Source organism: Theropithecus gelada, chromosome 2 (assembly GCF_003255815.1).
Source record: "Theropithecus gelada isolate Dixy chromosome 2, Tgel_1.0, whole genome shotgun sequence".
NCBI lineage: Eukaryota > Metazoa > Chordata > Mammalia > Primates > Cercopithecidae > Theropithecus > Theropithecus gelada.
Genome location: NC_037669.1, coordinates 102,572,806 through 102,585,062, shown reverse-complemented (window position 1 = coordinate 102,585,062; position 12,257 = coordinate 102,572,806). Strand labels below are relative to the sequence as shown.

The 12,257-nt window shown below is 44.0% G+C and overlaps 1 protein-coding gene and 1 pseudogene across 1 annotated transcript in view; one reads left to right on the top strand and one right to left on the bottom strand.

The window, feature by feature from the left end:
- ITGA9 (integrin subunit alpha 9) overlaps positions 1–12,257 on the top strand; it is a 388,125-nt gene that overhangs the window by 344,895 nt on the left and 30,973 nt on the right. Inside the window, exon 26 of the mRNA XM_025377670.1 lies at positions 3,757–3,858. Coding sequence (XP_025233455.1) covers positions 3,757–3,858 — 102 coding nt within the window. The remainder of the gene's footprint in view (positions 1–3,756; positions 3,859–12,257) is intronic.
- Positions 6,950–9,223, bottom strand: LOC112618361 (annotated as a pseudogene).

Below are 12,257 nucleotides of genomic sequence, written 5' to 3'. Positions count from 1 at the left end.
ATTCTGCTGGTAGACAATGCCAGGGTAAAATACCAGACCCTTGCTACTCAAAGTGTGGTCTGAGGACCAGCAGCATCAGCATCACCTGAGAGTTTGTTAGAAATGCAGAATCCTGGGCTGCACCGCAGACTTAATAAATCAGCATCTTCATTTTAACACATTCCCCAGGGATTTTGTTTGCACATTTAAGTTTCTCATGCTTTAGCTTGCATCAGAATCACCTGGAGATCTTGTTCAAACACAGATTCCTTTGGGGTGGAGTCTGAGGCTCTCCAGTTGCCACAAGCACCCAGGTGATACCAGTCCTGCAGGTGTAGGGACCTCGCTTTGGATGAAGGTGGGCTAACCTTTTCTGTAAAGGGCCAGTAGTAAATATTTCAGGCTTTGCAGGCCCTACAGACTCTTGCAACTGTTCAACTCTGCCATTGTATTGTGAAAGCAGCCATAAAAAAATGAATGGGCATGGCTGTAATCCAGTAAAACTTTATAAAAACAGGCAGAGGGCCAGATTTGACCCATGAGTCCTAGTTTAAATGACACTTTGTTTTAGTCCAACTTTTGAACCATAGGTCACTTTGCTATTATGAGTATATCACAGGTGGTTCATTAAAAAACACCTCAACCAGTGCATCGGTGGCTCTTGAAGAATCATACAAATTTCCTATGATTTATTTTAAGATGAGAGCTGCTGAGAGGCCACTTCCAACAAGATGCTGTAAAAATAATTACATGTGAAGATAAAACTAAATATGCATGTTAGTTACAGAGATTCCAATTATTTTTCTTTAGAAAGACTAATTGTGTTAATCTGTACAAGACTATCCGCGTGTGAATGAATAGCCTTAGAAAAGTCATTCTGTGAAATAGGCACAGAGGTAACACACTGACCTGAGAGGATGCAGGCATCAGGGGATGTTTTTCCATTTTAATCTGTAGCTGTTACAGCCCTCACACACCCGAAGAGAGCTGTGCATAGTTCTGGTTTCTCTGGTTTGCTCTGGAGGGAAACTGGTTTGGGGCAAGTTGGACTCACACCACAGTGCTTTCTTCTCCCTTTGTACCTCTCCCTTTATAAAGAACAGTGTTGGAGGACCAGGCATGACTTAGAGCACCACTGGCCATCCTCTGATTCCAGAAGGGAGCCTGGAAACCCCACATCTAGGGAAGTACCTTCCTGAAATGTGTCCCCAGGCCAGGCTGGAGGGCTATGCCTCTGCATACTTACCTATCCCATTTGTATTCTTCACAAATGGTGTTGCAGACAGTTTTATTGCCTGTGCGATACTTGCCACTGTCCACAGAGCCCTGGTGACAGCACTGGTGGCTGTAAGCCACTCTGATGTTTCCTTTATCCTCAACCCAGATGACCGCTGCTTGCACTTCAGTTATTTGCGCTTAACCATGCACAGCTCTGCAGCCTGGTTCTTCTGCATTTCTGTCCCGGTAGCTGGTGGTGACCCTTTGCCAAGGAACATGTCCCAGTGACTATTGTCCCCATGGGCCAGCCAGGCCAGTAGAGCCCCAGGCAAGAGAACTGAAAGCTATAGGGTGTCATATGAAGCCTTCAAGGCTCATTCTCCATGTGCCCTTTCAGCAGAAACCAGGAGCATTTCCAGGTGCAAAGAAAAGCTTAGAACAAAGTTGACCTGGAAGCCAGATGGGGCCCCAGCTGCTGCTGGAGCTTCAGTCACCCCGAAGCCAGCTACAGCCTCCTTTGGGGAGTTGAGCCCGCATGGCTCCAGGCCTCCCGAAGGATGTGGATCAGTGCCAGCCTTGTGGTTTGCCTGGGCCTACGGTCGTGTTTATTTTCCTTTTGACCTCAAGATCTGGCCCCAGACAAGGGAATTTGAGGTTTTACTGTTTTGACCTTTACAAGTTTTCATTTGAAATGTAGGATCTGACTTTTAAAATCACTGTAGGATTCGGATTTCTTTCGAAGTGTTCTTCCAGTCCGTAAGGCTTTTTTCACTGATTCTACAACCGTGGGGGCCCATCCTGTGCCAGACTCCTTGTCTGCTTGGCCTGTAACATTGGCAATTATCATCATCATCATCATCATCATCGTTATTAACATCCAAGGTTATTTTTATTTATTTTAATTTTTTTATTAAAAAAATATTTTTAGAGACAGGATCTCGCTCTGTCACCCAGATGGGAGTACAGTGGTGCAATCATAGCTCACTGCAGCCTCAAACTCCTGGGCTCAAGTGATCTTCCTGCCTCAGCTAATCCTCAGCTAGGACTGCAGGCACGTGCTACCATACCAGATGAATTTTTTTTTTTAATTTTTGGTAGAGATAGGATGTTTCCCAGGCTGATCTTGACCTCCTAGCCTCAAGTGATCCTCCCACTTCAGCCTCTCAAAGTGCTGGGGTTACAGGCCTTAACCAGCGTGTCTGGCCCAAGATTATTATTATTATTCCAAATTGAAAATACAGCATATCCTGACACATAAAACCCCACCTTTATAAAACTGTTAAATTGGTAAAAGATTATTTGTTGCTTAAAATTATTGCTTGCTTAAAGTGAGTGAACTGGAGTAACTCTTTTGAATGACAAGCTTCCCAAAAGCATTTAAAATGTGTTTTATGGTTGTTTTAAGAAAAGAATGATAATTGATGTATAACTCCCAAGTCACATATACAGACTGGGGTACCTCTGTGCCCCAGGAAGGTCTTTGTGGTTTCATTGGCAGAGATGAGCAAAGGGTACCCTTGGAACTGTTTTCTGTGGAGTCCTCTACCTTCCTGTTCTTTGAGAGTTTAGCCAAAGGTGGCACCTGAGTGTGAGCTCCTTGCATGACAGGCAAGCTGGGTAGATGTAGGTGGGGACACCACAAGACACCTTGCCTGTGGAGTCCCTGCTGCCCCGCAGGTAGAATGTTGAATGCACTAGTTCTCTGCTATCTGTTTCCACAACAGAAGCCAGGCTTCCCTTCTGCTTCACGATCAACCTGTCCCACTGGCTTGAGGTTCCGGCTCCTCACCAGGCCACAGTTTTGCCAGTCCCTGTCTTCTTCCAAATTCATTCTCCATCCCTGCTTTGGCGCCATTTTCTGGTTATCTGGATCAGTGGCTTTGAATCTGAGCCCACAGGAAGGCCTCTGCCTGCCTCTGGCTGGGGGGTGATTCCTGAGTCTTAGATGTGCTCCCTTATACCCCTGCCCCTTTCTCCTTAATTTATAAGCCAGATATTTCCCCCTTCCCCATCTCTCCATCAGGCACCCTCTTTCAACGTTAAATGGTTTTGATTCCCAAACAACTTCATTTAAGAGCAAAGAAAGAGTTAAAAGCAACTCATATGAAGGGTTTGAGGGTTGTGGTCAAGGCAGGAAGATGCCTATAAAATGTAGATCAGATGCCTTTTGTGGAATGCCAAGCCTCGATTTGCTGTACACAATTAAGCAGTTTTATTTATCCTCAACTCTTTGTGAACATGTCAATAGCAATATCCAAATATCTGACTCTTACTGCTTGGAAACCACAGCACATAGCTTGCATGTGTTGATTACTCCATCATTTCCCAGCAAACGCCATCATTTCCCAGCATCCACCATGAGCTGCAAAGAATTCTCAAGAGAAACCCTGGAAGTCTGTGTTTATGTGGGTGCCTGGGATGGAGAGGTATCTAGTTCAATGATAAAATTTTTGTCTGGGCTACATGGAATCATGGAATTTCAGTTCTGCCCAGTCCCTCTCAAGGCCCAGCTATTATCATAGAAAAATCTTTGAGTAAGTTGTGCTGTTTCTTCCACAGGACAGTTCATCTGTCATCCAGTTCATGTCCCGTGCCAAGGTGAAGGTGGATCCTGCCCTAAGGGTGGTGGAAATAGCTCATGGGAACCCAGAAGAGGTGACGGTGAGTCAGCCACCCCAGGACAGCCCTCGTCAGAGGGCAAGGGAAGCTGGGTGACTTGGAGACCTGGAGCTGGAATTTGAGGGTCAAGACAGTCTCTAAGCCAAGATGTTGGGTTTGTGGCAGACCCGAGACTATGCCTGCCTTGGCTTCCAGGCCCCCCTGGAGAACTTCTGTGGTTTGTTCTTGTGATAGCATTGTCCTTTAGGATGCCATCATTATGTGAACATTTCCTGCTATGATTGTCTGGAAATGGTCTGGAAGTACCCCCGCCTCAACAGGGTTGGATTTCCACTGTGGAGCCAGGACTATTTATATCTTTCTTAGACCTTTCCTAAGGCAGACCACATCTGCCTTACCCATCACATTACTCCATGGGTAAATACTGTGTGTTTGGTTTGGTTTGGTTTTTAAGAGACAGGGTCTCACTCTGTCACGCAGGCTGGAGTGCAGTGGCACAGTCATAGCTCCCTGTAGCCTCGAATACCTGGCCTCAAGGGATTCTCCCATCTTAGCCTCCAGAGTAGCTAGGACTACAGGCACACTACCATGCCTAATTTTTCTTTTTTTTTGTTCATTTTTTTGTCAAGATAGGGTCCCACGATGTTGCTCAGGCTGGTCTCAAACTCCTGGCCTCAAGCAATCCTCCTGCCTCAGCCTCCCAAAACACTGGGTTTCCAGGCAAACATTGGGTGTTTTAAAAACAAGTTGTTTGAATGACTTAAAGAGATTACACCCAAATTGCCAAGACCTAGTAACTGCTCTTTAACCCTGTATTTACCACCCCCTTCTCCTCCATAAAGTGCAGTTGGCACCAAGGCCTCCAAGACACGGGAGGATGTGGCAAACCACGAGGCTTATTGTGGAGGTGTGGGAGAGGCTGGAGGAAAGCTGTGGCCTTGGAATTTTATTGCCTTTGATTGTTGTTCTTGCAGGAGCGGGGGGTTGAGGGGGGTTCATCCTGCACTTGATGCCCACACTCAGATCCCAGGGGAGTAGAGGAGGAGACAGTAGCCGATGCACTTCTTTTGCCAGTGAGCCAGGCAATGATGCTACCTTTCTGCATCCCCTTCTGTGGAATTTACCTTCTCTCAAGGGCGACTTACCCTTTCTTACAAGAGTCAGTGTTGCTGTGACACATTTACAAAAGTGACAAGTTTATAATGATTATGTGCTTAGAAACTGTTGTTAACTTACTCTCTGACAACAGTGGAGACACAACATGTCGAAATGTCAGAGTGGGGATCAAACCAAAGACCACTCTTACAAGACCCTGGTTGCGAAGGGTTCATATGGAAAATAAATGCTGGGCCGAGGCAGGCAGATCACCTGAGATCAGGAGTTCAAGACCAGCCTGGCCAACATGGTGAAACGCTGTCTCTACTAAAAAATATAAAAATTAGCTGGCCGTGGTGATGGGCTCCTGTAAACCTAGCTACTCAAGAACTGAGGCTGGAGAATCACTTGAAACCAGGAGGTGGAGGTTGCAGTGAGCCGAGATTGTGCCACTGCGCTCCAGCCTGGGTGACAGAGTGAAACTCCGTCTCAAAACACAAAGAAACAACAACAACAACAAAAAACAATAATAATAATGATGCTTAGGGACCTCAGTAAAACTTCAGTGATGCCCATTTTTAGTGAGTAAGAGGTGATAACATCAGTGAGCCTGGGATGAATATGAATTCCTGAATGAGTGAGGGGTGGGCATTCCCTACTCACTGAGGGGAACGAGTGTTCCATGCAGACTTTTATGCTCTACCCACAAGAGAAGTTGTCCAAGCACTATTTTTGTTCGTTTGTTTGTTTGTTGGAGACAGGGTCTTGCTTTGTCACCCAGGATGGAGTGCAGTGGTGCAATCATGGCTTACTGCAGCCTCTACCTGTCGGCTCAGGCCAGGTACTAATTTTAATAATAGAAACCAAATGGATTGATGCTGGGTCACTTACTAGTTACAGTCAGTTTTTCTGGAAGGTCCTATATTTGGAGTTGGCGTTTCCCTTTTCTTCCCTGCCTTCTGGCAATTTAACTGCTAATTCAGACCTCCACCTGGGAAGTGAAAGAGGAAAGTGGTTCCCTGCTCATTGTCATAGTTCTGGCTTAAAAGTTTTATAGCATTAAATACATGCCCAACATGAGAGGTTTAGAATGTTCTGGTAAACCACAGTGTTAATAAGTAGAAGCTAATGGAAATACCTAACAGGTTTTCTACATGTGGAATCCCTTGTGTAGATGAAAAAAAAAAAGTACTGGGCATATTGCCTTCCATTATAGGACTAGACTGTGGGATCCAGGAAAATGTTGCTTAACATCTCGTTGGATTCTGAGTCATCTGTACTTCCCCAAAATATCACTTCCATTAATTACTGTTCCAATTTTGAGCACTATGGTGATATTTTCATTATCAAGAGTTCTTGGGAAGAGGCTGAGGTTTTTTTTAGCACTCCCGAGAAAAAATTAACACACATGAGAATCCTACAATGCCCCTTTTCCCTCCTTTCCATGACTTTGCCTTTTCAGTCCATGAGCTACAGTGAAGTTCTACAATCTGTTGTTCTCAATTTTCCTGGCAGGAAAAAAAAAAAAATCTTTTCTGAGTAGGAAGGTTTGCCTTTTTAGAACAAACACGTTCTTCCCTGCGTGATTCTTCTGAATGCCTGGCCCTCTGTCAACCATCAGTCTGAAGGGGAATTTCCATAAAGGCTCGCCACCAAATTTAAATCAGGCAAAGTTTCAAAGATTTTAGATTAGGCACCAAATTGTTATGGCCTTGGAAGGAACAGGAAATGTACTTATATTGGTATCCAGCAGCGTGTGAGTGGAGAGGAAAACAATCAGATTTTTAACCACATAACGTGTGCATGTGGTAAATTTAACTGATTGAGAAATCAAGCAATTTTCCTGTGATTTTTTTAAACAGGAGTTTTAAAGTGCATTTTATATTGAGTAGTTATTTCACGTTTTCTTAAAACAATTATTGTATTGAACTAAAAATAAACAAGGTAGTTTGTTCACATAACAAATCTATATTCAAAGACATGTGTACAAATTTTCCACTTAGTCCATTTTTCTGTTCTCAGCATTACTACAAATGCCTCATTCCATCATCACGTTGAATTCTTCAGTATCTTCTATATCATTCCGGGGCATCTCTGGGAAGTAGTGATGCCTGTCTTCCCTTAGAAGCACACTGATAACCCCAATATACCCACAATTCACACTTTTTTCCTTCTCTGAGGTGTGCTGTTTTTTGGCACAACAGAAAAAACACACTACTAGGAATTGAAAAACTGCTTTCTGGGCCTGGTTAGGTCATAAACTATAGAACCTTAGGTCATATATTCTCACCAGGTGCTTGTTTCTCCACTGCAAAAAATAATTCATATTTGCTTGGTCCTTTGTAGTCCTTTACTGTTTCATTTATCTTCATGATGACCCTTAAATTTAAGTAAAGTAGTATTATGCTCATTTTATAGAAGAAATTCAATCTCAAAGAGGATACAGTCTCCCAAAGATCCCACAAGCAGTAATATATTAGGCAGAGCTAAACTCACACCCTCTCACTCAAGATCCTAGTATTGGTACATGCCACGCTAATAAGTGTGCTAAAATGGATGAAGGGGCAATTTCTCAGGTCCCTTCCAATGATCCTGTCCTCTGCTTCTACTTGATATTTTTTCTCTCTTCTCTCAACTAGCGTTAACATCTGAAACTATATATAATCACCAAATTTCATTTACCATGGTTTTTTTATTTAATATTTAAATTTTTCTATTTCCATGTTAAATCCAGAGAAATGTTACTTTTTTGAAAGTTTCTACTGCTGCCTGCCTCTCTGAAGGCCACAGGACTTACCTATTTGTTTGTCAAAGCAGAAATTCCCAACATTTTGTAAACATCACTAATTTTTTTATAGCTGTAAAGATGATTATTCCATACTTAAAACCAATTCAAAATAAAATACTCAATACTTCTTATTCCCAGGGTAGTAATTTTAATTAGATTCTATTGATTTGTTATTTTCTCCTGTGTGCCTTTATTTGGGAAATACTGTTGGTCTACCATGCTGTCGAATCTCTTTCCCTAACAAGAAAACGTCAGTCTTATGAGTCAGGAAAGCTTTTACTTTCACTATCACATATGAAGAATGAACTAAACACCTAACTTGGAAAGTAAAACTTAAATAAGGGATTCAGGACACTTCCCAAGGGGTCATATGACCAATTTAAGAGTTGGTATGATGGGCCTAAAATAACAAATTAACTCTTTTACTTATAATAAAAGTACAGATGTGCTGATTAGACATGCTGACATGTACATATGAAATATGCCTAAAGAAAATTAAAAGAAAACAAAATACATTCTATGGCAATCTTGAAAAGTCTGGGAGCTCAATAAATATTAAGAGTATGCTCTCGACCTGGCGCGGTGGCTCACGCCTGTAATCCTAGCACTTTGGGAGGCCAATGCGGGCAGATCACAAGGTCAGGAGATCGAGACCATTCTGGCTAACATGATGAAACCCCATCTCTACTAAAAAATACAAAAAAAAAAAAAAAATTAGCCGAGCGTGGTGGCAGGCGCCTGTAGTCCCCACTACTTGGGAGGCTGAGGCAGGAGAATGGCATGAACCCAGAAGGTGGAGCTTGCAGTGAGCCAAGTTCACGCCACTGCACTCCAGCCTAGGCAACTGAGCAAGACTCTGTCTCAAAAAAAAAAAAAGAGTATGCTCTCACAATGAGAGCATTAAACACTTGGTAATTAACATAATTTAATATGCCAAAAATGAGAAAATATACAGGATGAGGGATGAGGAGTACACATAGGAAATTTTTGTGATTTTCTTCATTTGATTGTATTGCTTGCTTGTCTTCAGGAGGGAAGATTTTGACTTCAAAAGTAACAAAATATTTAAGAAGGAAATTCACATCTTTCTGTTCTAAATGGTATTCTTGTGCTATTTTCTCAGCAGTCCATGTTTCTGGAAAAAATTTATGATTATTGAGAAGTGTCAATGCTTCTACAATGGAAATTTTGCCTTTGGGAATGCTCTTAATATTTATCATACCAAAGTGATGGCCTTTCAGCAATCTGAATTCCTTTGGCTCTTGACCTGTTGTTTCAGAAGCTTTTACCTGCACGGAAGACACGGGATCTTTGGAATCAACATACACGTCTTTTAGATATGACAGCAGCTTGTCACCTTTATGAGCAGTCTCTCCCTTCTGGGTAGAGACTAATCTGCTGTCACAGGAGGCTGTTGGTAGAGGACTGCCTGGGAGCAGGAGAGGGCTTCATCTTGCTGATTTCCCATTCCGCTGGGTTCTCTAGGTTGAAATGCCTGATCCTGTGAGTCACCGCAGCCCCCATCTCCTCATAACATAAGGCCCTCAGGTTTACGCCACACATGGGAACACTGGCGCAGGAAACCTCTGGGGCACCCAGAGCGTGCACACGTGTCCTATGATTCTTTATATCTTTTATTTTTATGCCATGGTTCAAGTTGTGCTTTACAGAGCATTTGGGTGAATAACTAGAAATATGGCATAGATTCTTGAGGCTTTGCCTGGTTCACTAATGACTGGCTCCAGGGCCTTTCTCAGGGAGCATGTTAGCATATGTTTAGGATCAGCCGCAGCCGGACCTGGCTCTGTACAGACCCAAACCTGAGAATGCCATGTGAGACCTGCGTGACTGCAGAATCAAAGTGCTGGTTGCGAGGTGCCAAGTACATGTTGAATTACATCTTCAACCTAACTCTATTTACCTTTCAGGGAGTGAGTAGGGGGTGAGAGGGGAAAATTCAGAAAGTGTTGTTTGAGGCCCACAGAAACTCTAAAGATGAAGAACAGGAGAAATGTAGTTAATCATGCCCTGGAAATCTGGCCTGCAGAAAGGAAAGGAATTTATCTCTGAGAAGGCCTTCAGAAAGAAAATGAGTAGGCTCTGGAGATGTCCATCTGTCTTCATGCAGCCATAAAAAGATATCAGATGATGTTGAGGGGTGAAGGCGCTTTCTCTGATCCCTGAATTGGTTACTGAGGTCCACAGAAGAGGAAAGGACCCCATCATCTGAGGCCAGGAACTCCCCCAAGGCAAATCAAGACTTTATGGAATCAGCTCTGTTACTGCAAGACATCCCCTCAAACTCCCGTCTTCTCAAACTCCTGTATGAGAAGCGTGCAAGAATTCTTGCTATTTTCTTGATATTTTCAAATAGCAGAACACATGATAAACTTGTAAGTCCACAGATGAGTCCGTAAGCGGCTGCCATGTGGAGCATGCACCAGACTGAGGTCTTCAGTGCCAGCCGGAAAGACTGGCTCTGTCGCATTTCAGCAGAATCAGAATGGATTAGAAGGCTATCCAGTGGAAGTGCTCAGAATTGCACTGGAAGACTGGAAAACCAGACCGAAAATCAGAGGGATCTGGAAACCTGAGGGCTATAGGCTATGTCCAGGCGCAGGAAGTCTGGCATGGTGTCCTGGACACGGGATACAGCTGTCCCTAGCTTCTCTTCACCTTGTGCTCTGGAGTCAGGCAGAAACCTTTCTACTTCCTGGAGTTGCTGAGAAGGTTCAGTGATACCAGCATGAAGCTCCTAGAAGAAGGGCTGGTGCACAGCTGCTGCTTAGGGTGGCACAGCACCTCTGCAGTCCTGCCCACATGTGACTTGCCCTTTCACACCACTCCCTAACACTCCCCACCAAAGATACAAGCCTGGTATCTCAACCAGAGAGGCATCTTTCGACATGGCAAGCAAGATTACTCCAAAAAAATGCCACTTACCATTCCTTTGGTGTACTGCTTCTAGAGGCAAAGTTTACCGCTTTTACTGTCATGAAATAGACTATGACTTGTTATTTATCCTTTATGTGACCAATTATAGTTACAATCATGTTCCATATGACAATATAATCTTTCCCCCTTGAACCTCACATTATGCTGAGATGTAGGATGAAGAGGAGGGTTGTTGAAGGGTCAACACCACCCCAACGTATGCCATCAGTAGTGGGTGGTGGGCAGTTCTTTCTCCTCACCCACCTCCCCACATGTGAGAATTAAGCTCTGACCATCAAGAATTGAGAAAACTCTCGGTATAGTTTGCCAAACATATGAGCCATATTTTCTAATGGTCATCATTTGCTTATTTGTATGATGAATATTTATTGAGGGCTTGCTAAGAGCCAGGCACTGTGCTAGGCACTGGAGACTCGATGGGTAACAAAAGAGACATGATCCCTGGCCTGCCCTCCCGGAGTTGGCCGAGGAGGCAGCAGTCAGCAAGGACGCAAACAAGGATTCTATTTCTAGTTGAGGTTAGTCCCCAGGGAGTAGCCTGCTTTAGATTGGGGGTCGAGGAATGTTTCTCCAAGGAAGCTGAGACTGGCAGATGAGAAGGAATTCACTTGCCAAGCGTGAGGAAGAGTGTCCCAGTTGGGGAGGAGAGTTGTATGGAGCCCCAAAAGGCTTGGCCTCTTCAAGGCACAGAAAAACCAGGTAGCAGGAAGCTGGTGAGCAGTGAAGAGAACCACGGTGGACCTAGGCAGGGTCCACCCCAGGTAACACCACTGGGCCGTTACAAAGGAAAGCCATTGAAAGCTTCTGTTTGGAGCAGGGAATGGCATGATCCAATGTATGTTCTTTAAAAATGATAGGCCATTGTGTGGATGGTGGGTTGTAGGGGCAAGGGTGGAAATAAGGAGCTGGTTAGAAGGCTGTGACTATCACCTGGCAAGAGGTCAGGGTGGCAGAGGAGACAGAGCAAGTGGACAGTATGTCTATTTCATTGAAGGTGCAGTGACCGGTGCCAGTCACATGTAAGGAATGCTTATCCTGGAGGACTGGGAGGGATCCAGTGTCATCTCGATGCAAAGCCTCTTGCACGGCACATCCACAGGGGCACTCTGTTGATAGTGGCTGTCATTGCATAAAGAGATGGCCAAGGAGATGAACCACATGAAAAATGAGCCCTTTTCTCCCCAAATCCTCAAGTCCTGGTCAGTTTACTCTAAATCATAGTTTCCAGTCATCATCATGATTATCATCATCATCATTATTTTTAGGCGACAGAACCCATTTCTAAATTGAAATGTGCTTTGGTTGACTCAGGGGTTAGGTTCCTGGAACTCCCTCCTGGTGGCTTCCATACCCGCTCACTGGACCCCTGGGCTCTAAAGAAGCCACTGCTATGGAAAGTTGTATTTTCAGAAGGTTACCCAGTTCATCAGAGGCTTTCACTAGAGACTAGTTATACCCCCAATAACTATGAACAAAATGAAATTTTTACCCTCAAGACTTCCACAGCTCCAAACAGGTCAACACACATATACACACACGTGCACGCACACACACACCCCTGCAGCACTGTATGCATATGTGCCCAGAGTATCTGTACTAAAGA